The sequence below is a fragment of the Mycena indigotica genome (assembly GCF_014461135.1).
Source record: "Mycena indigotica strain 171206Taipei chromosome Unknown Mind.scaff0009, whole genome shotgun sequence".
In the NCBI taxonomy this organism is placed as follows: Eukaryota; Fungi; Basidiomycota; class Agaricomycetes; order Agaricales; family Mycenaceae; genus Mycena; species Mycena indigotica.
This window is the reverse complement of record NW_023503008.1, coordinates 2,258,658-2,282,951: the sequence shown is the minus strand read 5'-3', so window position 1 is coordinate 2,282,951 and position 24,294 is coordinate 2,258,658. Positions and strand designations below refer to the sequence as shown.

General features: G+C 50.5%; 11 protein-coding genes across 11 annotated transcripts; 4 read left to right on the top strand and 7 right to left on the bottom strand.

The window, feature by feature from the left end:
• Nucleotides 1-73: 73 nt before the first annotated feature.
• MIND_01059000 (Vacuolar protein sorting-associated protein 35) lies at nt 74-3,356 on the top strand (the record flags this gene model as incomplete). The annotated part of the gene is made up of 11 exons (XM_037367171.1): nt 74-160; nt 209-305; nt 350-656; nt 703-994; nt 1,040-1,492; nt 1,542-1,687; nt 1,735-2,161; nt 2,212-2,331; nt 2,379-2,843; nt 2,894-3,043; nt 3,090-3,356. 11 exons carry the CDS (start codon nt 74-76, stop codon nt 3,354-3,356), a joined length of 2,811 nt encoding a protein of 936 aa, XP_037216565.1.
• Nucleotides 3,357-3,400: 44 nt separating this feature from the next.
• On the bottom strand, nt 3,401-6,896 carry MIND_01058900 (uncharacterized protein; the record flags this gene model as incomplete). Its single annotated transcript, XM_037367170.1, has 19 exons — nt 3,401-3,479; nt 3,527-3,621; nt 3,672-3,922; nt 3,970-3,991; nt 4,039-4,116; nt 4,165-4,233; nt 4,281-4,724; nt 4,775-4,907; nt 4,956-5,041; nt 5,091-5,414; nt 5,468-5,596; nt 5,651-5,787; nt 5,838-5,915; nt 5,966-6,080; nt 6,133-6,278; nt 6,328-6,342; nt 6,396-6,683; nt 6,737-6,802; nt 6,851-6,896. 19 exons carry the CDS (start codon nt 6,894-6,896, stop codon nt 3,401-3,403), a joined length of 2,601 nt encoding a protein of 866 aa, XP_037216564.1.
• A 72-nt stretch (nt 6,897-6,968) lies between these two features.
• MIND_01058800 (Protein SDA1) lies at nt 6,969-9,511 on the top strand (the record flags this gene model as incomplete). The annotated part of the gene is made up of 8 exons (XM_037367169.1): nt 6,969-7,157; nt 7,203-7,357; nt 7,409-7,714; nt 7,759-7,891; nt 7,944-8,042; nt 8,090-8,635; nt 8,688-8,780; nt 8,825-9,511. The coding sequence occupies 8 exons, from the start codon at nt 6,969-6,971 to the stop codon at nt 9,509-9,511; spliced, it is 2,208 nt and encodes a 735-aa protein (XP_037216563.1).
• A 159-nt stretch (nt 9,512-9,670) lies between these two features.
• MIND_01058700 (uncharacterized protein) lies at nt 9,671-12,124 on the bottom strand (the record flags this gene model as incomplete). The annotated part of the gene is made up of 2 exons (XM_037367168.1): nt 9,671-11,857; nt 11,912-12,124. 2 exons carry the CDS (start codon nt 12,122-12,124, stop codon nt 9,671-9,673), a joined length of 2,400 nt encoding a protein of 799 aa, XP_037216562.1.
• Nucleotides 12,125-12,310: 186 nt separating this feature from the next.
• Nucleotides 12,311-13,214, bottom strand: MIND_01058600 (Nudix hydrolase domain-containing protein; the record flags this gene model as incomplete). Its single annotated transcript, XM_037367167.1, has 5 exons — nt 12,311-12,391; nt 12,444-12,457; nt 12,508-12,651; nt 12,703-12,971; nt 13,027-13,214. 5 exons carry the CDS (start codon nt 13,212-13,214, stop codon nt 12,311-12,313), a joined length of 696 nt encoding a protein of 231 aa, XP_037216561.1.
• Nucleotides 13,215-13,311: 97 nt separating this feature from the next.
• MIND_01058500 (Acetyl-CoA acetyl transferase) lies at nt 13,312-14,776 on the bottom strand (the record flags this gene model as incomplete). Its single annotated transcript, XM_037367166.1, has 6 exons — nt 13,312-13,351; nt 13,401-13,485; nt 13,537-13,699; nt 13,750-14,424; nt 14,477-14,641; nt 14,690-14,776. The coding sequence occupies 6 exons, from the start codon at nt 14,774-14,776 to the stop codon at nt 13,312-13,314; spliced, it is 1,215 nt and encodes a 404-aa protein (XP_037216560.1).
• A 263-nt stretch (nt 14,777-15,039) lies between these two features.
• MIND_01058400 (Rtf2 domain-containing protein) lies at nt 15,040-15,974 on the top strand (the record flags this gene model as incomplete). Its single annotated transcript, XM_037367165.1, has 3 exons — nt 15,040-15,297; nt 15,347-15,916; nt 15,966-15,974. The coding sequence occupies 3 exons, from the start codon at nt 15,040-15,042 to the stop codon at nt 15,972-15,974; spliced, it is 837 nt and encodes a 278-aa protein (XP_037216559.1).
• Nucleotides 15,975-16,091: 117 nt separating this feature from the next.
• On the bottom strand, nt 16,092-16,768 carry MIND_01058300 (uncharacterized protein; the record flags this gene model as incomplete). The annotated part of the gene is made up of 3 exons (XM_037367164.1): nt 16,693-16,768; nt 16,485-16,643; nt 16,092-16,432 (listed from the first exon to the last, which is right to left on the bottom strand). The coding sequence occupies exons 1-3, from the start codon at nt 16,748-16,750 to the stop codon at nt 16,092-16,094; spliced, it is 558 nt and encodes a 185-aa protein (XP_037216558.1). The 5' UTR covers nt 16,751-16,768.
• Nucleotides 16,769-16,808: 40 nt separating this feature from the next.
• On the bottom strand, nt 16,809-18,144 carry MIND_01058200 (Galactose-1-phosphate uridylyltransferase; the record flags this gene model as incomplete). The annotated part of the gene is made up of 6 exons (XM_037367163.1): nt 16,809-16,905; nt 16,957-17,197; nt 17,241-17,375; nt 17,427-17,583; nt 17,639-18,063; nt 18,108-18,144. 6 exons carry the CDS (start codon nt 18,142-18,144, stop codon nt 16,809-16,811), a joined length of 1,092 nt encoding a protein of 363 aa, XP_037216557.1.
• A 68-nt stretch (nt 18,145-18,212) lies between these two features.
• On the top strand, nt 18,213-20,427 carry MIND_01058100 (DEAD-box ATP-dependent RNA helicase 35; the record flags this gene model as incomplete). Its single annotated transcript, XM_037367162.1, has 9 exons — nt 18,213-18,501; nt 18,553-18,709; nt 18,737-18,854; nt 18,909-19,000; nt 19,045-19,501; nt 19,547-19,787; nt 19,835-19,894; nt 19,940-20,284; nt 20,333-20,427. 9 exons carry the CDS (start codon nt 18,213-18,215, stop codon nt 20,425-20,427), a joined length of 1,854 nt encoding a protein of 617 aa, XP_037216556.1.
• A 126-nt stretch (nt 20,428-20,553) lies between these two features.
• Nucleotides 20,554-24,232, bottom strand: MIND_01058000 (ATP-dependent helicase; the record flags this gene model as incomplete). Its single annotated transcript, XM_037367161.1, has 13 exons — nt 20,554-20,798; nt 20,850-21,309; nt 21,357-21,865; nt 21,910-21,968; nt 22,025-22,067; nt 22,119-22,142; nt 22,196-22,601; nt 22,649-23,000; nt 23,051-23,070; nt 23,117-23,597; nt 23,643-23,794; nt 23,840-24,169; nt 24,215-24,232. 13 exons carry the CDS (start codon nt 24,230-24,232, stop codon nt 20,554-20,556), a joined length of 3,099 nt encoding a protein of 1,032 aa, XP_037216555.1.
• Nucleotides 24,233-24,294: the final 62 nt, after the last annotated feature.

Sequence of the window (24,294 nt, the reverse complement as noted above, 5' to 3'; positions counted from 1 at the left end):
TTCGACCTTGTTCTTCTTCCCTCTCGGCACGTCATCTGAATTCGATCTTCGCGCTCCTGGGCTGTAGAGAATCATGTCTGTCCCAGTCGAGGAGGGCAAATTGCTCGTCGACTCATTGAGCACTGTCCGGTCTCAAACCCAACAAATGAAGCGCTATCTGGTACGCCAAAATACTTTTCACCGGTCACTGAAACCTAATATTCAGCAGGAGCTTGACCAGCTCATGGACGCGCTGAAGAGTGCAAGCTTAATGCTTGCTGAACTACGCACTTCATCCCTGTCTCCAAAGCAGTACTATGAACTATGTATGTGCTGCCCGGTTACTTTGAAATTTGTTGACAATTGTTAGACATGGCGGTATTCGATGCCCTCCGCCATCTTTCTAACTACCTATACGACGCCCACACCCAGTCCCGCCATCACCTAGCGGACCTCTACGAGCTTGTACAATATGCTGGCAACATCATCCCCCGTCTCTACCTTATGATCACTGTTGGCGCCGTCTACATGTCAGTTCCAGAAGCCCCAGTGAAGGAAATCATGAAGGATATGATGGAAATGTCGAGAGGGGTCCTCCATCCTATTCGTGGCTTGTTCCTCCGCCACTACCTTAGTGGACAGACCAGAGACCATCTACCGCTCGGAAACGATGATGGGTGCGCAGTAACCTCTCGTCAATACGGCCCAACTTATCTCCTTTAGACCCTCTGGAAACCTACAAGACTCCATTTCCTTTGTCCTCACAAACTTCATCGAGATGAACAAACTCTGGGTACGACTACAACACCAAGGGCACTCAAGAGATCGCGAAAAGCGCGAAATTGAACGACGCGAATTGCGGATTCTAGTTGGAACCAATCTTGTCCGGCTCAGCCAACTTGACGGCGTTGACCTTGACATGTATCAAAACATAATACTCCCTGGAGTTCTTGAGCAAGTGGTCAATTGCAAGGATGTCATTGCGCAGGAATACTTGATGGAAGTCGTCATTCAGGTCTGTTAGGATGCTGCTTATTTTCATCCTCACTTAACTGATTAGGTCTTCACCGACGAGTTCCACTTGCACTCTCTGGGACCGTTCCTCTCTGCGACTGCCCAACTCCATCCGAAAGTCAACATCAAGCAAATAGTTATTGCGTTGATCGACCGCCTCGCTGCTTATGCTGCTCGGGAAGCAGAAAATGAGGATCCTGAAGAGACCAAGAAACAAGAGGAGGCCGCCGCTCGAAGACTTGCTGAGAAAGTCAAATCTCAAAAGGCAAGAGTGAGAGAGCACGGCAATTTTGCCAGCTCACCCACGACCGACACAAGCGAGTGGGGCCAGTCCCCAGCCAGTCCTGTTGAGTCAACGAAGGTGGCCTCTTCGGTTAGTGAAACCGTTGATGGCGAAAAGCCTGTGCCCCCCGCTCCAGATGTGCGCAAGTTCCGCGGTGTCCCAGAGGATGTCCAGCTCTTCGAGGTCTTCTGGCAGCAGGTTGTTGAGCTTATCAAGGTAGTTAATCTGCTTTTGGCTCTGTCTCAGGTTGTTGACTTCATTTCAGGCTCGTCCAGATCTATCGATACAGGACATAACAGCGCTATTTGTCTCACTGACCAATCTTTCACTGAGCTGTTACCCCGATCGACTCGAGTACGTTGATCAAGTCCTCAGTTTTGCGGCAGACAAGATCAAAGAGTATTCCGAGAGGTATGTCTGCATATAGCCAATCCACTATGGAGCAAACATTTTCATAGTCCTGATTTACATGCTCCTCAAACGACCACGAATCTCGCTGCTTTGCTAGTAGCACCAATCAACTCCTACCAATCCGTACTCACCTTGCTCGCCATTCCCAACTATGCGCCATTGTTGACAAAACAGTTATTCTCCACACGACGGTCCATAGCTCACTCCATCGTTTCGTCGGTACTCAAGAATGAGACCATCATTGAGACACCGGAGGATGTAGATGGGGTTTTGGAGTTGTGCCATGTCCTCATAAAGGACCAATCTGATTCAGCTCCCAACGGACCCAGTGTAAACGGCAACCAAGGGAATGGCAAAGACATGCGCCGACACGGTCCATATACCGTTGAGCGTGAAGAAATGGCAGAAGAACAAGGCTGGGTTGCAAGAATGGTCCACTTGTTCCGCGCAGAATCATTAGATGTTCAATTCGAGGTCATTTTTTTTTTTCTTCCGAGGGCTTACCCATCTAATATCCCCAATAGCTCCTGCAAATCGCCCGACGTCACTTTGATGCAGGCGGAGAGCGAATGCGGTTTACTTTCCCCGCGTTGATCACATCCTCCATCAAATTGTGTCGACGTTACAAGACTCGTGAACATGTCGTAGGAACTTCATCGTCCGTATGAAATAGCAGACTGACTACGTGTAGGAAGCTGACTGGGAGACGAAAGTTTCCACAATTCTCAAATTTTGTCGGCAGCTAACATTTATTCTTGCTTCCCAAGTCGATGCACCCACAATAGCCCTACGACTCTTCCTTTTGGCAGCTCAAGTAGCTGATGAATGCGGATTTGAAGACCTCACCTATGATCTCTACGTCCAAGCATTCAGCGTCTATGAGGATAACATCTCCGAGTCACGTGCGCAGCTGCAAGCCATCACGCTGGTTATTGGCACACTGGAAGGCGCAAAGGTTTTCGGCGTTGACAATTACGACACCCTTATCACCAAGGCGGTCCTCCATGCTGCGAAGCTCCTGAAAAAAAGCCATCAAAGTACGGCCGTTGGGCTCGCTAGTCATCTCTGGTGGCAAGAAAAGGCTGCCGGCGGGAGTGAGGATACGGCTGCGAAAGAGACTGAGAAAGGGGAAGAGTCCGCAGAAACCGCTAAATCAGTAGGGCGTCGCACTAATAGTTCAACACCTCGCTAATTCTCTTCCTTTAGTTCCCACACCAAGATAGCAAACGAGTGCTGGAGTGCCTACAAAAGTCACTCAGAGTAGCGGGTGCTGCAATCGAGGAGATCGTGACGGTGCAGCTCTATTGCGACACTCTGGACCACTACCTGTATTATTTGGATCGCGGAGCTCCGGCGGTGGGTCATCTTTTGGTTGGACTGTCTCCTTTCTAAGCAATTTTAGGTCGCACCCAAGTTTGTGAACAGCTTGGTCGAGCTCATCACTTCAAGCATCGACAACATCGCCTCACCCGACATCCACCCTTCCCAGCGAGCGCCGCCTGGGCTTATCGAGGGGGTCCAAACGCCAGAAATGATAACAAGGCATTTCAGAAACACTCTTGCTTACATTCAGAGGAGGAAGAATGCGGTCACGGAGGGTTCTGCAGACTCGCGATGGAACGAGGTCGATGTGACTGGGGCTTCACTCAAGATGGGCATTAACCGGTGATCACTTATTTTTTTTACTTTCCCTATAATTTGATTTTGTGTGTATCATGAACGCCCTGTTTCGAACTTGTGGTGACCGTGGTCTACCAGCCAGTCGGGTTCAATCTCGGTGATGATTCGAATTCTTGGTGACAAGTCAATGAAGAAGTAAAGTATTGGTGGTCGGCTTACTGAGTTTTCGTTGTTTCCTCCATTTCGTGGAATACGACCCAGCCTGAACGCGGCTTTCGGGTGAATAGTACTGATGTCGGATGAACATGGAGTGTCTGTGTTGATGATGAGCTCAAACTCATTGAGAAGGAATCACAAAACGAACTCGATTGCCTCGAACGGATCGGTAGGTGCCATCTGCTACCCACCGAGCCCCGTTACGCCAATACCCACTGACAAGACAACGCCGCAAACGTGCAGCGTCTCCCTGGCAGCTTTCTATCGGCAGATTGAATCGCTGCATATATTTTTTCAGTTGAGCGCGTATGGAAACCGCTCGAGACATGGCCCTGAAAGAAAGTGCGTGTGATTTGCACCAGCCTGACGAGCGGCCGTATTTTGTGAAGGCGTTATATGCTAATATTGGAATTAGTATTCTGACGTGACGCGGAGAAGGGGTGTACCGTTTAGGAGAGTAAGATGGTCCTAGAACGGACTAAGAACTAGCGGTAGATAGATGCAACGAGACTCACCCCTTCCTCAGCAGTAAATTTCCGACGCTCTAATTCTGCTAATGCGCCAGGGGCACCATCAGGAATAATGAAGACATCCTTTGACCGTCATTAGCGCTGATAGTCATTGAGCTAGAAACAGCCTACCTGGACCGCAGTCATTGCGGCGATAGTCAAAATCTCATCACCACATTTGTGCTCCTTCGAGCTGAAAAGCTAAACGAGTTAGAGTGAGACGGCTGGGAAAGGGAACAACTACATACCATCCGCGCGATGCCGACTTCGACTGGACATTCGGCTACTTGCTCTCCCATAACCGTCAAGCGACCGTCTTCTCCAATCATGCCAGCGGCGACGAGGCCCTCCAATGCACGCAGCACGCTTTCAGCAGGTGGCGCGGAAACCCACTCAAACTTCATGAGATCGTCGATTCCCAGGGACTTGAGTTGCAATATCGGCGTGGTCATGTCAGTGCGCGTTATTTCTGGTGGTGTTGCGAGCGAAAGAGTATCTGATATCGCTTTCGGGTAAAGCCGGTAGCATATGCCCGGCGACGTCCGACCGGCACGTCCTGCTCGTTGGGTGGCGGACGCTTGGGACGTAGGGACGGTTGCTAGTGACGCGAGGGCCGTCGTAGGATTATATATTCGGATTTTCACGAAGCCACTATCAACAACGAATTTTACGCCATCAATTGTGACGCTTGCCTGGAGCGAAAACTTTAGTAGGCAATTCGGGGAGACTAAAGCGAGGTCACCTCAGCAATATTAGTGGCAATGATGGCTTTTCGTGTGCCGCGATCTGCAGGTTGGAAAACTCGAAGCTGCTCATCAGTCGTTAAACCGGCATGGAGCGGTAATGGAATCAGTCGCGTCGCAGTGCGAGGTAACCTGGATAGTCATTAGCGAGAGCATGCTCATGAAAGGACAGTGACAAACGTTGGCAGAAGCTCAAGCAACTCTTCCGTACAGCGTACTATATCGTCACGTCCAGTCAAGAACACGAGAATGTCCCCTGGTCCTGACTAAAAGACCATGTTGAACGGGACTTGGCTTTGCTGGAACGAAATCTACCTGGAGATTTATATTCCAAACCACTTGAGCAGCGGTTTTGACGTAGTCTGGCGTAGGCGTGTCAAGATATGCGACCTCCACGGGGTACATTCTGCCTTCCAGACTGACTATTGTCGCTTCGTCAGGGGACGTGGATGCGGTGAAATAGTGCAAGAATGATGTAGCATCGAGCGTAGCTGAAGATACGACAATACGCAACGAGGGTCGTTTCCGACGAATCCTAGGGAATCGTAAATACTGGTCCTCGCCGTCAAGCAAAGTGAACTTTTTCAGCACACCGAGAAGGAGATCGGTGTAGATGCTTCTTTCGTGGGCCTCGTCAATCTGAAGAAAGCCGAGGTCAAGCGGTTGTGCAGCTACTGTTAATCGGCATTTACCATGATAACACTATACCGACTGAGAAGAGGGTCGACCAAAGTCTCACGAAAGAGCATTCCGTCGGTCAAGTAGAGAATTCGTGTGCGTTGTTTGTCGCTAACGTCTTCAAAGCGGATTGTGTAGCCAATCTAAAGTCGCTTGTCAACAATTACTCAAACAGAAAAAAAAAAAAAAGTGCCCACCTCGTCACCTAGTATTGAGCCGACTTCATTAGCAACACGAGAGGCAACCGAAGTTGCTGCAACACGTCGAGGTTGTGTGCACGCGATGACATTGCCATTCTGCGCCCAACCAGCTTCCATAAGATATTGAGGTAGTTCTATTGATCGCTCAAGTGAGGTCTACTATGCTCCAGCAAGCTGGACTCACGCGTAGTTTTCCCGCAGCCAGTCTGGCCAACAAGAATGACGACTCCGTGCTTCTCGATGGCATAGAGAAGTTTGTCGCCTGAACGGAGGTTGGCTGATGGGACGAGTGGACAGAAAGAGTCGAATTACGATGCTTGAATATAGGCAGTTGCTCGCGTTGCGTGTTGAGAGAAGAGGCTACTGCAATACCGTCTGAGTCCCCTGTCTCTCTGTCGAGACTACTGCCGGGCGCAAGCGTGCCAGGCTTCCAGAAAGCCATGATGGTTGGGGACAACAGAATAAAATAAGAAAAGTACAATCAAAATATTACCACCCTCTCCCTCTTGGTGCGCCTCTCCCGCCACCACGAGAGAAGCCTCTGCCTCGATCACCTCCGAATCCGCCTCGTGACCCGCCTCTGCCTCTGGGCTGGAATCCTCTTGACCCACCACCTCCCCTTCCTCTGGCTTGGAAGCCACCTCTCCCACGATCACCACCCCGAGCACCCCCACGTCCTCGACCGCGTTCTAAGTTATGCAAACTTTAGTTACCTGGCGTAGAGTAGAAACAGTAAACTCACTAGTAACACCACCGACGACTTTTGGTTTGGGCAGAAACCTCTCGATTGGTAGCAGTTTGTCGCCGCCAATGTAGACCTTGTCTCCCTTCTTGAAGCTGCTCGCGACCATTCCATCGCCCATTTTGACTGAGAAATAAACCTCATTTATTGGCCCAAGGATTTCGTCCACCTTGCCGATAACGGACTTGTTTTGCAGATAGATTGGGGCATTGAAGTAGGGCACTTTGTCGGGCATTAGAGACGAACAGAGCATCTCATCCTCAACCGCATGGATGAATGAACCCATTTCTGTTTTCATCGTCAGTTATTTGCCCTCAGATCACACAAAATAGATCACCGACCAAGGACAGTTTCTGGAGGTCCAAAATCGCGCTGTTGAAATCCCCCCCGTCCGCCGCCGCCACGCCCTGGGGTTCATGTGAGGAGAAAGAATGTCGCACTAGGAGCATACATACCACCTCCTCGACCAAACCCGCCGCCTCTTGGTGCACCGCGACTCATGATGGGCAGGAAGGAAAAAAAAATCAAATCGGGAACGTGACCTCCGTTCCGCTGCTTGCCCCTCCAAAAAAAATGGGTCGCGGTATCCTGCTAACGGCCAACCTTCCACAACTTCAGAACCTGATAAAACGGGATCCTCAGGGCTACAAAGAGGAGTTTCTACTGCAGTACAATCATTATAACTCCATTCGCCGCATCTTCGCAACAAATCCAGATGAGCAAGCTGCTCATTTTCGTGAATTGGTCAACTTCATCTCGCAGGCACGCTTGTCTATGTGCTTGTTGCGCCTCTAACTTTGCAATCAGGTCGCAACATGCTACCCGAAGGAAACTGCAGACTTTCCCTCGCAGATCTCAACGCTTCTGCTCGAAAACTACGGGATCTTGTCTCCCGACACCCGCAAGACACTTGTCCAGAACCTTGTTATGCTAAAGAATAAGGAAGTCATAACTTCCATTGAGTGTGTTGGCTTGTCCATCTACTTTAGCATGTCTTGACTTATTCGTTCTAGGCTGCTCAAGAGTCTGTTCCCGCTCTTGCCTCGGACAACTTCTTCGCAGCTCAGGGCCTTCATTCGGAAGACAATATTGTCCGATATTAAGACCGCAAATATGCGCTCCAAGAACCACAAGCTCAATCGCGCAGTCCAGGCAATGTTATTCGGGATGGTTGAGCGGGGAATGGATGGCGAGGTCATGGGTGATAAAGGCAAGCTAAGAGAATCGGCAGGGCCAACCAGCGATAAAGTGGCGCACAATGGTGAGGAGGCTATGTGGGCAGTTATTCTTACCAAGGAACTTTGGCGCAAGGGCGTCTGGTGCGTGTTTCCCATTCGATTGATGCGCCTATTCATTGTGACAGGAATGACGCTAAATCTGTGTCTATTCTCGCTCTTGGATGCTTTCATCCTGTGATCAAAGTCCAGAGCGCATCCGTTCATTTCTTTCTGGGTAGCGACGAAGAGAAAGCAGATAGCGATGATGAACAAGAACAGGTCCCTCTTTGAGTCTGCCTCAGGCTGGTTTAGTCTCATACCAACACTATAGGAAGTCGATGTCAAAGCTCTTGCTCATCGCCGCGAAATCAACAAGAAAACTCGCAGCGGAGACAGGAAGCTAAGGAAACAGCTTGAAACTGCAAAAAAGGCCCGTTGCTGTCTCTGGTCCCCAATATTATCTTATTTGCCTTCCAGAAAAAGCACCACAAATCCACGCCGACGCCGAATTTCTCCGGTCTGCAGCTACTAAATGACCCCCAAACATTTGGCGAAAAACTGTTTGACATTGTCAACAAGTACGACAAGCGCTTTTCTCTGGACCACAAGATACTGCTACTGCAATTGCTCTCCCGCGTAATGGGATCCCACAAGCTCTGCGTCCTCGGCTTTTACACCTATATCGTCAAGTACCTCACTTACCGACAACTGCGAGTCCCGGCGATTCTTGTTTCGTTGGCGCAATCGGTCCACGACTTGACCCCACCAGACGCAGTCACACCGGTCATTCGTAAACTTGCGCACGAGTTTGTGCATCCCGGAGTCGCAAGCGAGGTTATCGCTGCCGGAATTAATGCTATCCGCGAAGTCTGTCGACGTCAACCGTGGGCGATGGAGGAGGATCTTCTTGGAGATCTGGTCGAGTACAGGAAAAGCCGCGACAAGGCGGTAACCTCTGCTGCACGTGGATTGCTCCAGTTGTACCGTGAAGTGAACCCAGGGATGCTCAAACGGCGGGAACGGGTATGTCGTTTTCGAATAATATACAGTTTTGTCATCATTTTTTTTTTCGCAGGGCAAGGAGGCGAGTATGGGCATTGCAAGCGGGTCGCAACCCCTTCCATTTGGACACAGCGCCGATGCCGCAGTGGATATCGAAGGACTGGCCGTGAGTTTTGCTTATGCTACCGAACATTGTTAACAATTCTCCAGCTCCTCGAAGACCATTTACAACAACTGCGCGACGAAGAGAACGGAGATGTTGATGCTGAGGAGGACGACGAGGCGGCATGGAACGGGTGGGATGTTGACTCAGACTCAAGTGACTCCGAATCTGAAGGCTGGATCAACGTGGAAGACGACGATCAGGACCTCCATATCTCAGATAGCGAAGACGAGGACAACAAATCAACAGCAGCACCGCCAGACGGCCCAGCTCGAGTTTCCACCCTCGCGACGACCAAAATTCTTACTCCCGCAGACTTCGCTCTATTAAACGATCTGCGAATCCAAGCAGCCGCCACAGCTGTTGAAAAGGGGGGTGGGTCGCGCGCAAAAAGAAAACTCGCGACACTGGAGGCGAATAAGAAGGCAATGCAGGCTGGCGACCAGCTCGAAGACACGTTTGTCTCCGAAAACGACATCTTGGGTCCGCGCAAGAAAGCAAAGGCCGACTATGAAGAACGCATGGCTTCGATTGCAAAGGGGCGAGAAGGGCGCGAAAAGTATGGGTCTCGTAAGGGCAAGAAGAACAAAGAGGCACCAAGCAGCTCCACGAACAGAGAGAAGGCGCGAAACAAGCCCATTATGATGATTATGCATACCGCAGCGGTGAGGGGAAAGAAAAAGGCATCGCTAAGGGAAAAACAGCAAGCTCTGCGAAGAAAGGCCAAAAAATGATGTCATGATTAGTGGTTTTTATAGAGCAACTAAATTCCCCAAGTAAAAAATACAAGTCTAAATGCACTCACGCTGTGAGGAAGAGCAGTGAAAGGGTATGATACACAAAAATGGTAGCAGTAGGTAGGTCAGGATATCAAGGAAGTCAGTATAAGCTTTTCAGAATCGATTCGCACCAGCGAGAAGTTCTGGGGGAAGCCTTGGCACAGGAGGGGCTGCAGGCCGCTCCCTACCAGTCGAATCAAACATAGCGCCAACACGGTCAACAAGTCGACCACGGGCGACCTCACTCTTGCCGTTGTCCATGAAACTAGCACGGCTATATTCGGAGTAGACCGTGCCACGAGCCCCAATAGTGTCGTCCTCGTTTCCACTCGAACTTTTGTCAAACAGAAACATGGTTTTGCGACCAGCAGTGCGCTCATCGTCAGGATAGAGCGACGCGTCATCATCATCTTCCTCTTCTTCTGAATATGCTTCTCTCGTTGGCGACCTTTGGGGTGAAAATCTGACCCGACGCGTATTTGTACCTGGTCGCAGGGCTCCCGAATTGTTTCGTTCCAACGCTGCTGCATCACGCTCTCGGTTGACAGGCTGGCGGAAACGCCCCAACACACCAGTAATTTCCGGATCGTCTTCAACTTCCTCATCGCTTCCCTCTTGTACCCGGATGTTCACACTTGTTTCATCCTCATCACGGTAGCGGTCACGTGTTTGATCTGGGATTTGAATCGCGTACAGGTCGCGATAGCGCTCGACCTGGACACGCGCTGCAAGACCGGGACCCAAACCTGTATTAGGGGCAGAGCGTGATGGGATAATTGGCTGGGAAGGGAATGGGGCAGCTCTTCCGCGTTGGGTAGGTGAAATGGGGCTTCTTGCCCCTGGACTGAGGGGTAATGGGCTCAGTCGTCCGCCCGTTGACCACGGTGAAGATATAGGGCTAGGACTGACAGAGCGACTGCCGGGGTCACGTGGAATGGGACTGAGCCCTTCTTGAACACCGTTGCGGTCACGACTCATGTTTCGCAAACGAGCAATACCAGGGCCAACATCACGCGAAGGTGGAGGGCGAGGGAGGGGGCCGGTGGGCGGAGGACTCGGTGGTGGCACATCATAGTATGACAGAACATTTGGAGAAGGAGGGAGTGGTGATGCAGAACGTGACGGGACAATGAAATCCGTTGACGGGATTATATCTGTAGACCCAGAGTTTGCAGGGGAATGGACTCGTGGATTACTAGAAGTGTTGATTGGAGTGAGTAGCACAAATGGTGAACCCATTGGCGATGGTCCTGGTGACACTGATCGTGAGTTTAAGCCACTCATGGGAGGATTTGGCGACAAAGATATTGGCGCTAAATGGGTCTTGGCTTTGGATGGGCTAGACTGCTCTCCAGTCCGAGTGAGGGGAAGTGAGATCAAGAATTTGGATTTTGAGTTGCTAGCAACCAGAGGGGAAACGGGTCGGTCCATACCAGTGCTATGGCTTCTGTCATGAAGACCATCCTCATCGAAGCGGGAAGAAGTGGTGCTGATGAGAGGCGAATTTGCAGCAGAGCTATCTGGGTCGTTGGGAGTCAATAGTGAAGAAGCTGACGAGGGAGACGATGATCCGGAGGCAAAGGGCCGAGCTGGCGGCATGAGGGGTGTTTCTGCCCTACTGCCAGATGGGGGTAACGTTGTCGCAAATCTGGAAGCAATGGGGAGGTCGAATGCTTCATGCTGAGGCAATGGGGGAACTGGCTCTGGCTCAGGTGCAAGCTCGGATGTCGACTCCTTTTTGCGAAGGCTGAAAAAACGTCGCGTTTTGGCCTTTTTGCCGCTGGACGAGACATATCCATCGTCGGTCTCATAGCCAGCGCCAACATCTGCAGACCCTTTCTTAGTCTTTTTTGTTGACTTGGCCTTGGCAGGTTTGCCAGGAATATCCTCCGTGTCCGTTTCCGCATCTTTGAGCCCACCCTTTGCTGCCTTCTTTTTTCGTTTACGTTCCTCCTTGCTCAGAGGAATAAGCTCCGTGGGTTCGCTGATCGGGAAAACGACCACAGGGTCAGGTTTGGTTGGTTTCGATTTCGTCCGAACGCGCGCTTTCTTGCCCCCGTCGCTGACATAACCACCACCATCGCTATCATTGCCATTTTCGCGACGTTGTTTGCGAAGTTTGTTGAGTTTGCTGGGCGGTTGTAGGGGGGGAGCTGGGTCTGGTTGGGGAGGGAAGTGAACTTGTGGGGCCACGGCTGGGGGTGGTCTTGGGTCGGAATAGGATTCATGAGAGGTCGGCGGAGTAGAGTACGAGATAGACTCTTCAGAGGTAGGCGACAACGGTGCTCGGCTGGGTGTGTCCTATAGCCGCGTGTTCGGTTATGTAAAAAAATGTGGGGAGAATTGAGCAGATACCTCTTCAGGCTCCTCCTCGTCTTCGGCAAGGGTGTTATTGAGCATCCAGTTCGCCATTTTACTCGAACCAAGGCCAAGTTGTAGTGCTGCGTCGAGAACAGAGGCGCGCAAGGCATTCGATTCTCGGTTTACAGGCTCAGATGGTGGTTCAGCAGGAGGTGGCCGGGGCATAGCCTGGGGCCTTTGGCGCGGAAAAGTAAAATTGGGATCCATGATTGGTGAAAATGAGAGTGAGACCGTCGACCGCCTGCGACCGCGGATACGGGGGAAGGTGAGAAGGTAAAGCCAAGCAAATAAATGCCTTGATCTAGAAACGGCAACTTGTCCTCGCAACCGTGACGTCACGTACTTCAACCTGAGATTGATTCCGTCGTCCCACAAATTGATACTGTCCTACAACTACAGCTCTCCAGCAGCAATTCGTCGCGCCATCTCATATCCTGATGCCCAATGCATCAATTTGGCATCCACAACATAACCCTGTCCCGTATAAGGCACACTTCATAGAGAAAACCCAAATATGTAGGCAAACCTTGGAATCGTATTCTGCATCACCCATGAACAAAGGAAAGAAAAAAAAAGATGGTCATCCACACCTTTCAAAATTTGATCGAGTTTGGAAACCTCTACGACACGCTTGACGATAAATTCGCCTGCCTCCAATTTTTGCTCGGGAGTCTCCATTTGGTCAGGGAGGTCCACGCGCACAACAACGAGCTTCATGTTTGCATTTGTCATTCCTGTAGGCTCGAAACTTTGACGTTTCTAAGAGTATTTGGTAAGATTCTAACCTGGATCCGCCACCAGTACAGGTGTTGATTCAACCACAGAGTTGGCCTTGAAGCCTGTCTCCTCTTCGAGTTCACGGATGGCTGCTTGATCAGGTGTTTCGCCTTCGTCGATCAGACCCGCCGGCATCTCGACGATAAACTTGTCTATTGGCGGTCGATACTGCTCAATGATGATTGTACTCAGAGGGAATGCGTTTGTTTTGGAGCGTATCAAAGCAAGCACAGCGACTGCGTCGATTCCAGATGATTTCCGAGTTGTACGCTCTGCCCTATGATTCTCGTATTTGGAACGGGACTAGTATTGGAATTCGCGACATGGCTTACGACTCCCAAAGTCGCTCTTTCCCTTCCGCATCGCGATAAACAAGTTTCTTGAGGGTTATCCACTTGGCTTCAGAAGCTGACATAACCGAAGACGAGATGACTGAGGGAGTTGAAGACATTGCGCTGAAATGAGAGGAGAATCGAGTGCCAGGTAGAAGTAGGAGGATGCAAGCGCGTCGAAGCGCCATGACGTGTGGTCATGCCCCTGGCTGTCACAGGATAAAATAATAATTAGGCCATGAATTATCTACAGCGATTCACCCGTTCCTTCCAATAGTACACTTTTCACTGCTCATTCACAAAGACAGCCGCCATACCCATCCCCCTGAAAGTAGCGGTTAATTTAGGGGTACGAAAGCAAGGCCAACACTTACGAGCCAATGCACATTGAAGTGGCAAAGATTTTCTCTCCGTACTGCTTCGCGATGTTGAGACCAGTGGCGACCTGACGGGCACCAGCTACGCGTTGCAATTAGCCATCACGAACCTGAAAAGGAACGAATAACATACTGCAACCAAGGGGGTGACCGATAGCAATGGCACCACCGTGTTTGTTGACTTTCTTGTAGTCGAGGCCAAGGTGGTTGACGGAGAAGACAGCTTGCGACGCAAAGGCCTCGTTGATCTCATAGAAATCAACCTCATCCTTGGAAAGCCCAGTCTTCTCAAGAACCTGACGATTACAGTGAGAAATGAGCCTAAGATGAGACGAATATTTCAAACCTTGGGGATAGCATACGCTGGGCCAACACCCATGATCTTGGGGGGGACTCCGACGACCGCAGCGCTGACAAACTTGCCAACGATAGGCAGACCGAGTTTCTTGGCCACACTGCGACGGGCTAAGAGGACAGCGGCCGCGCCATCACTGACTTGTGAGGCATTTCCAGCATGTGTGCTGCCTTCTTTGGTGAAAGCCGGCTTGAGCTTAGCGAGACTCTCTTTTGTGACACCATCCCGGACACCGTCGTCGCTGTCGACAACAACTCTCTTCTCTTGCTCCGTCTTGGGATCTACCCATGTGACTTCGATGGGTAGAATTTCGTCCTTGAAACGACCCTCCTTCTGTGCCTTGGCGGCCTTTTGGAAAGAAGCGGCGGCGAAGGCATCCTGTTCGTCACGGCTGATCTTGTATTGGGCGGCAACATTCTCTGAGGTGATACCCATAGGAATAAGGCAGTCTGCAGCTTCCAAGTTGGATAGGACATCGTCAGAGAAGCTGGCGGGCATGACACCGGCACCATAGCCTTTGGTCATGCTCTCCACACCAGCGCCAATGCCAATGTCAATCTCGCCAGCCTTGATTTCATTCGCAATCTGGTTGATGGCAGTCAAGCCACTGCTGCATTGACGGTTGACCGTGTTGACCGCAGTGGTGTTAGGGAGACCAGCATGGAGCTTTGAAGAACTGAGATTTGTACCCTATCGAGAGCAACGAAATAATGCTTACCGCGGCCATACGAGCAGCGCTGGCTCCTCCGCCTGGTGGAAGGACATTGCCAACAGCGACATCCTCAATCAGTTTGGGGTCAAGGTTGACCGACGTGTAGACATGACGAAGAACACGGGAGAGAAGCTCCTCGGGATGCGTGTCCTTAAAACCGCCCTTTTTGCCCTGGAAAAGCGTCAACGATGGGTCTGGCAGGGATAGAGCGGCAACTACCTTGGTCAGCGCTGAGCGAATGGCCGCAACTATAACAACGTCGTCGTCGTTCTTCGAAAGGACTGCTGCTTTGGCTGAGGGACTCATGGCTAGGTGGTCTTGTGTCAGGTGGGTACGCTCGTGAGCGGTGAGGGCAAACCTTGGCAAGGGATGTCTGGGGAGTTGGGGTAAAGAGCAAGATGCGATTTTAAGTAAGTTGGATTGAAATCACAGAGGTCGGGAAGGTCAAGAGCCGGACACCGAACCTTCGGACTGTGTGAGGTAATTACTTAGGTAATCACTTCTGACTCAGCTTCGGCGACCCTCATCTCCACCAACTCGTCTCTGCTTTGACCCACATCTTCACCCCGATGGGTAATGACGGAGGCAGTATCCCCGATCGCCGAGACTTGGTTCGCAGCAAGAAGAAGGCTGAAGCTGTCGACAAGGCAAATCAGACTCGAGCTCGTTGGGGATTCTGTGCGCTCTCCAAACGTCGACTTCAAGAACCAGTTGTCTCTTGTGCCCTGGGAAAGCTCTACAACAAGGATGCCATAATCGAGTTTTTGCTGAATCGTGACGCATATGGAGATGGAGAAAACATATGTGGCCACATCCGCTCATTGAAGGTGCGTGTTATTGGTATATGTGGCACGGATGTGGACTCATTATATCCAGGATGTCAAAACTCTCGTTCTTACGCCAAACTCCGCACCTGCGGCTTCTGGCACCGACCCCACTGAACGTACTTTGTTTGTCTGTCCCTTGACTTACAAGGAAATGAACGGTCTTACGCCGTTTGTCTACCTTCGGACTTGTGGATGCGTCTTTGCTGCCGCTGGACTCAATGCGGTGCGTTCATCGCCACCAGAAAGTCAAGGGGAGCCCGAGAAAGACACTTGCCCAAATTGCGCTACCAAGTTCACCCATTCCATCGACTGCATTCCGCTCAACCCTTCCGCTGACGAAGAGGAGCGGCTTCGGGAGCTTATGGCTGCGCAACGGCTTGTTGAACCAGTCAAAAAGTCCAAGAAACGAAAAGCAGCTGCAGCCGACATAACAAGTGAACCTGTTGCTAAAAAGTCGGCGGTTCCGACCATTTCTACCGCCAGCAACTCGCTTCGCAGTACTTTGGCTCTAGAGGAGGCTAAGCGCAAGGCGAATATGAGTGATGCCGTGAAAACCTTGTATAGCTCTCAGGAGTTGGGTCGGAAGGAGACATTCATGACCAGAGGCACCTTTACTCGGGTGAGTCCATTTTTTGAGAGTCTTTTCTTAGCTGACCCCGCCTTTCCAGTATGCTTAGTAATTTGTAACTCTCTAGCTGTATTTTTGGTGAGGTGGCTCTAATGTAAGAATTAGATGTGGTGTTGCCTATATGCAAACGAGCGTGAATGAAGTCTAACAAGTCCCAAATCAACTATCAAAACATTGTCCATGCTGCCCAACCCCATATGAGAGAACCTAACCCGACTCCCAATAGTGGTGATGCTCTCCGTCGGGCATCGCTAGCAACGAGCGGGAATGTAGTCGCAAAAGCTTGAGTAGGATTCGGCGAGCCGCTAACGGTGACAGTGGCTGCCTTCGGGTTGGTGGTTGATGATATATTGCCGTTTGAACCGGCTGGAAGGATTGTGAATCGAGGCGAGGTACCATGCATGACGCCGTGGGTCGAATTCAGAAAGAGCAGAAAGTAGTCGTTTCCTGGGGGGACATCTTGTAGTAGGATGTTTATTGACTTTTGGTCACCGTCAGAGGAAGGAACTAAGCAAGATCTATTCTGAGCAAATCTTGCGTGGGCCGGGAAGACACGCACCATTCTTGGCGATCAAGGTAAGGCCGGTGGCGCTGAGTTGGGACATTTCAATGTCGAAGGAGGTTACGCCGTCTTTGGCTCCCTTGCTCCATGAGACTTGGTGAGTTTCGCCGTTAACCCATTGGTCGTTCAGAGATGGAGATGTGACGACAAAGTATCCTGCAATGCACTCGTAAGACTGAGCCGTCTACGGGTTTAGACGGCGAACCAGACGCAGGTGATAGGGCAGATGCAGCGAGTAATAAGGAAGCCGCGAGTAACTTCATCGTGGTCGTCAGAAGAGTGGTGTGTAACGGCCCGTTACATCAGTATCTACCCTTTCAACTACGATGACATGAAATGCTTGGACTCTACCCCTCTCAACCGCGCTGCTGCTTGTTCTGGCGTGAGGTCCCTCTGAGCCTCCGCCATAAGCTCGAATCTACGGCAGCTATCAGCAAAGTGGCGTGTTTGTGATTCTTTGACCACCCACCCAACGAGGAACTTTCTGACAGTGGCACTCCGCAACAAGGGTGGCGCGAAATGTAGATGAAGATGGGCAATGTCGTCTCCACTCCGCGTAGGGCGCTGATGCATTCCCATTGAATAGGCAAACATGCAGGAGAAAAGGTTGTCGTAGCGGATGGTGACTTTCGACAAAATGTCGGCGAACGCCTTCTTTTCCTCGGCCAACAGCTCTTCAACGGAGGGAATATGTCTCTTATATGGAAGTACTAAACTGTCTCAGTGGCGTTACTGCGTTGTTTCGACACTCACGGAGGATTTCAAATGGCCATGTTGCCCACCATGGAACGAGGGCCACCCAGTGGTCATTCTTGACAACAACCCTCCCATCGTCATCTCCAGCATTGACCTCGATGTGGGAATACTCGCAAAGCATGCACGGCCTCCCTGAACGACGAATTAGCATATTTCTCTTGTCACAACGGCACTGTCAACAACCTTGGGATCCTCTTGGTGCATCGGTGCTTGAGGTCTCGGTCTCCGCATAATGCGCAAGTGAAGCCAGTTCAGTCGATGGTATACTGGGTATTTCTGACAGCGACCAGACTTGACCGTGGGGATGAGGGTTTGAACATCCCATCATGGAACCTTTGTTCTACACCACCGCCACCGTTTGCAAGTTGTTTTCCAATAAGCGTCAATGAACATACCTCGAATATCTGCACGTACTTGATTCCCTCTTGCATGCTGCGTTTGACGTAGATTGCGATCCATTCCTCGATAATATGCCCAATGTCCTCCAAAGCAAGCCGCGATAGCGTCAAGTCATGTCGAGGGTGAAAGAGTATGACATCGCAACCGCCATGGACGGGCTGCGATATAAGCAGAGGGTGTGATGGAACAGGTGGCGCTGGTGCGGGAGGAGGGAGAATGGCTGCAAAGTCATTCTCGAATGTGAAGGTCTGCTCGTAGACGGGATTGGTTAGGCCACCGGATCGGGTATTTCCTGGGCATAAGTAACATTCTGGATCGTATTGCGGGAGGTTTGTTGGCTGTAGCGTCTCCGTTTGACCCAGCCAGGGTCGTTTTGCTCGATGCGGAGAAACGAGAATGTACTCATTCAGCAATGGATTGACTGCGATTGGGTCAGAGAGATTTGGCAGCGAAATAGACTGTTACATCTTCGATGAGGATGAGAAGTGGGGTCAAAGTCCATGTTTGTGGTGATTAGAGTAGGCCAGATAGCGATCTCATCGTCACGCATAATCCTGCTGACCTTCTGCTATGTCCTCATCCTCGAAACGTCGCCGCGTCGAACGTTCGCCTACGCCTACCTATAACCTCGATGACGACTACGAGCCTTATATTCCTGTGGCACAGCGTCGCAAGGAAAAGCTTGCAAAACTTACTTCTTGGACTGGACCAACAACTCAGACAACTGTGAACAAACGGCAAGAGTTGGAGGATAACGAGGATGTAGAGCGAGAAGAAGAGAGAATGCGAGAAATAGAGCGTAGAGAGCGGACGTTACTCGTCGAAGCGCAAGAGGTACTCTCAAGAAAAGCTGCTGAAGGTGTGTTGTTATAATTATATGACATCCTGTCCATCGCCTCAACTGCTTCAGACGCACAAAAAACAGAGCTAGAGAAAGCTCAAGAGGCTGACGCGGAAATTCTCGCCGCCATTAAAAGTCGCCGCAAACTCGCGTCAGACCTTGAACTGGCACGAGGCATATCATATACCGAGTCACTCAAGACGAGGCACATTTCTTGTTCGTTTCTGTTTGTTTATTTCTAACCTGTCTTCAGTTGGCGACCGCCTCGATACATCAGAGAACGGTCGTACAATGAACACGAGCGAATCCGGGAAAAGTACCATGTCATTGTGGAAGGCGAGGACGTTCCACCACCTATAGAGCGGTTTGTTGTAAGTAGGAATACTGGTAGCAACTTGTGCTTTGTTGCTCAATTGCGCTCCTAGGACATGAAGGTACCAGAACCACTCATCGAACATTTCAAGTCAAATCGCATCGTATCCCCAACTCCCATCCAATTGCAAGGCATACCTGCGGCGTAAGCAAATGAACCGTTTTTCTGTGCTCCCACCGACCTTTCAGTTTTTCAGGACGTGATTTAATCGGCATTGCCTTCACCGGTTCGGGCAAGACATTGTGCTTCTGCCTTCCCCTCATCATGATGGCACTTGAGGAGGAAACGAAGCTCCCTTTTATACGCGGCGAAGGCCCTGTTGGAGTTATCCTCTGTCCGTCACGAGAACTGGCCAACCAGACATACGAAAACGTCGTCAGTTGGTGCTCAGCTCTGGCCAAGTCTGGCAAGTACCCACAACTCAACACATTGCTCTGCATCGGCGGCATATCAATGAGGGACCAGAGTCACGTTATGAACAAAGGCCTCCATATTGTGATCGCGACACCAGGAAGACTTATCGATATGCTGGAAAAGAAAAGGTTCACATTCAACAACTGCAAGTATCTTTGCATGGACGAGGCTGACCGAATGATTGATTTGGGCTTTGAGGACGACGTTCGTAACATCATGAGCTTCTTCACAGTAAGTGCCAAACTTGTGAAAGTGGTGTTGGCTCAGCAGCAACAGGCTCAGCGACAGACATTACTATTCTCAGCTACTATGCCAAAGAAAATTCAAGACTTTGCCCAGCAGTCGTTGATACGACCGGTATTGGTCAATGTCGGACGTGCTGGTGCGGCGAATTTGGATGTTTTGCAGGTGGTGGAGTATGTCAAGCAAGAGGCTAAGATGGTCTATCTACTTGAATGCCTTCAAAAGACTGCGCCGCCCGTCATAGTCTTCAGCGAAAACAAAAATGAAGTCGACGGTCCGTGGATCACACACTTATTCCTGATTAATACTAAGCCTCGTTAGATATCCAGGAATACCTGCTTCTGAAAGGAGTCGAGGCTGTTGCGATTCATGGGTCAAAAAGTCAGCTCCCGCCAGCTCTTCCCGTCGAGTACTGACGTTCCGTAGCTCAGGAGGAACGTCAATACGCCATAAAATCCTTCAAGTCTGGCGCAAAAGATGTCATGGTTGCTTCTGGTGTCGCTTCCAAAGGACTTGACTTCAACGACATCCAACATGTTATCATCTTCACGATGCCGAAGGAAATTGAGGACTACGTTCACCAAATTGGTCGCACTGGTCGAAGCGGCAAAACCGGCATCGCCACTACATTTGTCAACATGAACACCCCAGAGCCAACACTGTTAGACCTTAAATATCTGCTTCTGGAGGCTGGGCAGAAGGTTCCTCCCTTCCTCTCCACGATCGAAGACCCTCAAGGCGGCTTCATGAAAGGATGTGCCGTTTGTGGAGGTATGCTCAAGACCATCCTCGTAGAAATAGTAAGCTCACAACACACAGGACTTGGGCACAGTGTCGTGAACTGTCCAAAGCGCGAGGATGCCCAGCGCAGATTATTAGCTAGTCACAGAGGAAACGACGACAAAGGATATTGACACTTCCTTCTCCGCTTCCCAGTCCAAAAGGTAGTTTAGATTGTGCGTTGTAAGAATGTACATTAATTTGAAGCAGGTGTGCGCTAAGTAGTTATGTTGTCGTACTCTCAGTCCCGATAAATAGTGTCACGCAACCTTGGCTGGTTTGAACTTGAACTTCCTTTGGCCAATGGGCGTCGAGACTGACTCTGGCTTGAAAGCGTACTTGTCCCGCAAGGAAGCGGGGTTATCGCCGGCTTGACCTTGGCAGATTTGCAAGAATCCGTTCCCAAATCTCCTGAAGCGCGTCTCCGCCTCATCTTTGGCTTCTGTCAAGTCTGCTCCAAACTCTTCAAAGATGTCCTGCAAAACCTTCTTGAACGCGAAGAAGTCTACGACGCGGCTGTTAGTATAGAGCCATCATTCAATAAGCGATCCTTCACCTTGTGGAGAACAATCGCTGATGCGGGTTAAGGCATTGTCATCCAAAATCTCGTCGGCGGAAAGTGAAGGATCTTGGGTCAAAAGAAGTTGGCGATGAGCAACGAGCTGATTGTGTAGGCTCCCAGTCGCGCGAACGGGTCTCGGGGGAGCAATAGTAGCGTTAGATTTCGGTGGAGCAGACACCACATTCTCGCCCTCGGACTCGGAGGAAACGACATCCACCACATTGACAACCACGGGGAGTTTGCTTTTCTTGGGGCTCCACTCGATCTCGTCGTCGTCGGCATACAACTCCTGAAGTCGTTCAGGTGGTTTCTGTGGAGCAGCATCGGCAGCATTTCGACCCTTTCGAGGTCCCTGTATTTTTTTGCCTGCCGTTGTTGATTTCGGTGTCTTCGGTTTATAGTCAACCAGGGTCTCTTTATCCTCCCGAAGGAATGTTGCAGCTTGAGGGCCGAGCTAATTGAAGATTAGGGCAAGTCAGCCGTTGCGTTGATGTTATATACCTTGAGATAGTTGTGGTGCCATTTCCCATTCTGCACCGGTTTTTCTTCCAACACGCCAAGATGGATGCATTGGTGGAATACTATATCTAGCAGCTCAGGCGGAAGGTGCCGTCCTGCAGCGTAACCGGGAAGCCTGTCGTGCTGCTTATTCTTGATGGCTGAAGCAGATGAACCTTTGTAGATACTGCGGCACTGATCTAGAGTGACTTTTTCTTGGCCACGCTCGAGTGTTTGCACCAATGAAATGACCGTTTTGACCTCTTCAGTTATGTTCGTCTGAATTCGCGATCCTTTCTCTGCACAATTATTGCACCTTCCTCGACAAAGACTGTCGTCAAAACGCTCGCCAAAATGTTGGAGAATTTGGGTGCGCCGGCAGACGGTGTTGTTGGTGCAAAAGCGGACGACGACGTTGAGATCCTGGTCTTGCCTGGTTTTGGCAGCGTGAGTCGTCTGCTGATCTTTGTGAATCATATTCCGAATGGGTTGGACGTCGCGGTATGCATAATCTGTCCAAAGGTCAACAAAACACAGTGTGCTTATGAAAACTGACGAAGAATGCATTCTGCAGGCTTCCCGTCACGGCCAGCACGACCAGTTTCTTGATAGTACCTGACCACCGTCGCGTCATCGGCAGAGCCAGGTGACTGTTAAATAATACCACTCACCCATCCATCGACTTTGGGAGGTCAAAATGAATCACAAAGCGAACTTGAGCCAAGGTGAGATGACTTCAAACTCTCAAAGCCGGATTTGACATACCATCTGGTTTGTCGATACCCATTCCTAGGTAATAAGCTCAATGGTAAATCTAGTGGATAGTCTGTCAAAGCACATACCAAATGCTATCGTAGCAACAATGATGTGCCCCTGCTTACGCTTCCATTCGTTCTGAGTCGCTTCCTTTTCTGTCTTGTCTAGTCCGGCATGAAAATGCTTCGCTTTTAGTCCTTTGGTCCTGAGCTGGTTGGCTAGCTTTTCACACCCATCTCTAGAGCGGCAGTATATGATTCCGCTTTGGTCTGGGTGCGATTGGTTGATGTATTTGGCTAACTCCTCAGCATTTGTCTTCGTGATGACGCGGTAGAAAAGGTTGGGTCGATCAAATGATTGCGCGAAGATCGCAGGCTTTTCAAGCTTCAGACCATGAAGGATGTCGGATTTGGCTCGTTCATCTGCCGTTGCCGTAAGCGCCATTATGGGAACACCAGGGAAATCTTCTCGGAGTTTGCCCAGCTCTTGATACTTGGAGAAGGATCAGTGTTGCTATCACGTTTACGAGTACTGCTTACTGCAGCCCTAAAGTCTTGACCCCATGTCGAGATGCAATGCGCCTCGTCGATTACAAAGCGAGCCAACTCTCCACGTTGATGAAGATAGGCTAGCGTGTTTTTGAGACTTTCGCTAATTTGAAGCCGTTCTGGGGAAACATAGAGGAGTGATGGCTTGTCGTTGCCATAGATTCGTGACCGAACCGCTTTGTTATCTCCTTCACGAGTCTCAGAGGTCAGACTATCCGCTATGATGCCTTTCTCTCTCAACGCCTGGACTTGATCGTTGATCAATGATAATAGAGGCGAAATGACAATTGTGACGCCCTTCGTTTTGCCACCTTGACAGACTGCTGGTAGTTGATAGCACAAGCTGAATGGAGAGGTGAGCTTGGGGCTGCAGGTCAATTCGTTTGTCGTCACCTTTTCCCGCCTCCCGTTGGCTGTAGAGTATTAGTTCGCAATTATACCTTGAGGCAGAAGAGTTACCATAAGTACGAAGACATCTGCCCCACTCATGGCAGCGTGAATCGCTTCCGACTGGTTTGGTCTAAACTTCTCCAGACCGAACAAATGAAGCTTGCTCATAATCTCTGAGGTATAAGGACTGTCCTTGATATACGAGCTTGTCTCTGCAGGTGGGCCACGGTTGCGGTCCAGCTGGGAGTTGTCTTCGAGGTCTTCCATTGTTACATCATCAACGTCAGCCCACAGTCCATCGTCGCAGTCAACATCAATTGTGGCGGTTGACGAAAAACTCGAAGCCTGTATTTCAGTGCGGGTTCTACTCGCCGATGTGCTAGCGAATGAAACAAAGGATGTTTCCTCCAGCACGATCGTTGAGCGTGAAATTGGTAAGTTGGAGGAAGACGCAGAGTTGGCTGAAGAAGGAAGATGAGGCTGGTCCCGAGCTTTGTCTGATTTCCGTGTGGCCGCCTTGACAGCAGCGATTCGGGCGTCAACAAATTTCCTATAGCCCTTGAGCAGTTGAGAATCAACCAAAAGTCAACTTTACTTGATTGCTTCGAGCAGGAAGATGTCTGCCTTCGAGTCGTCATCCTCCTCTGCATTGCGACTAGCGGAGTGGAATCTAACGATTAGATCCATGTTGCTGCGACTGTAGTCGTGAAGCCATAAGAGCATCTCTTGGAGGTGGGAGCTCGTCATCTAGGGAGATGAGGAATCTATACAAATCATTTGGACAAAACTCACAGATTCAATGTCAGTAAACCCGGTTGGGAGGCTTAGTGTAGACGCGGTGGGTGGAGAGGCGTCCACAGCTCGAGCCTTGCCCTTTCCTTTGTTGTCGTTCGACGTCGGAGGCAAGCCTTCAAAGTGGTTCTCCTTCTCTGCCTTGCGCCGCTTGGTGGGTGGCTGAGCATCGGCGGTAAGACGCGAGTCTGACGAGGAACGCTTTATAGGAGGTGACGAGATGGAATCGTTGGATATATCAATAGTTTCGCTTGAGCCACTGGGCCGAGGCGCCTTGCGATGATAACCTGACGTGGAGAAAGCGGGTAGTGCTGGCTTGAACTTTGAAGGCTAGAGGTGGATGAGATGGCGCGCCATGGGTAGCTTTATACGCACTTTGGCGGCATTGCTCATGGCCGCGACACGGACGGGTTGGGGAGTTTATTCTGAGTGAATCACATAAGCTGGTCACGCGA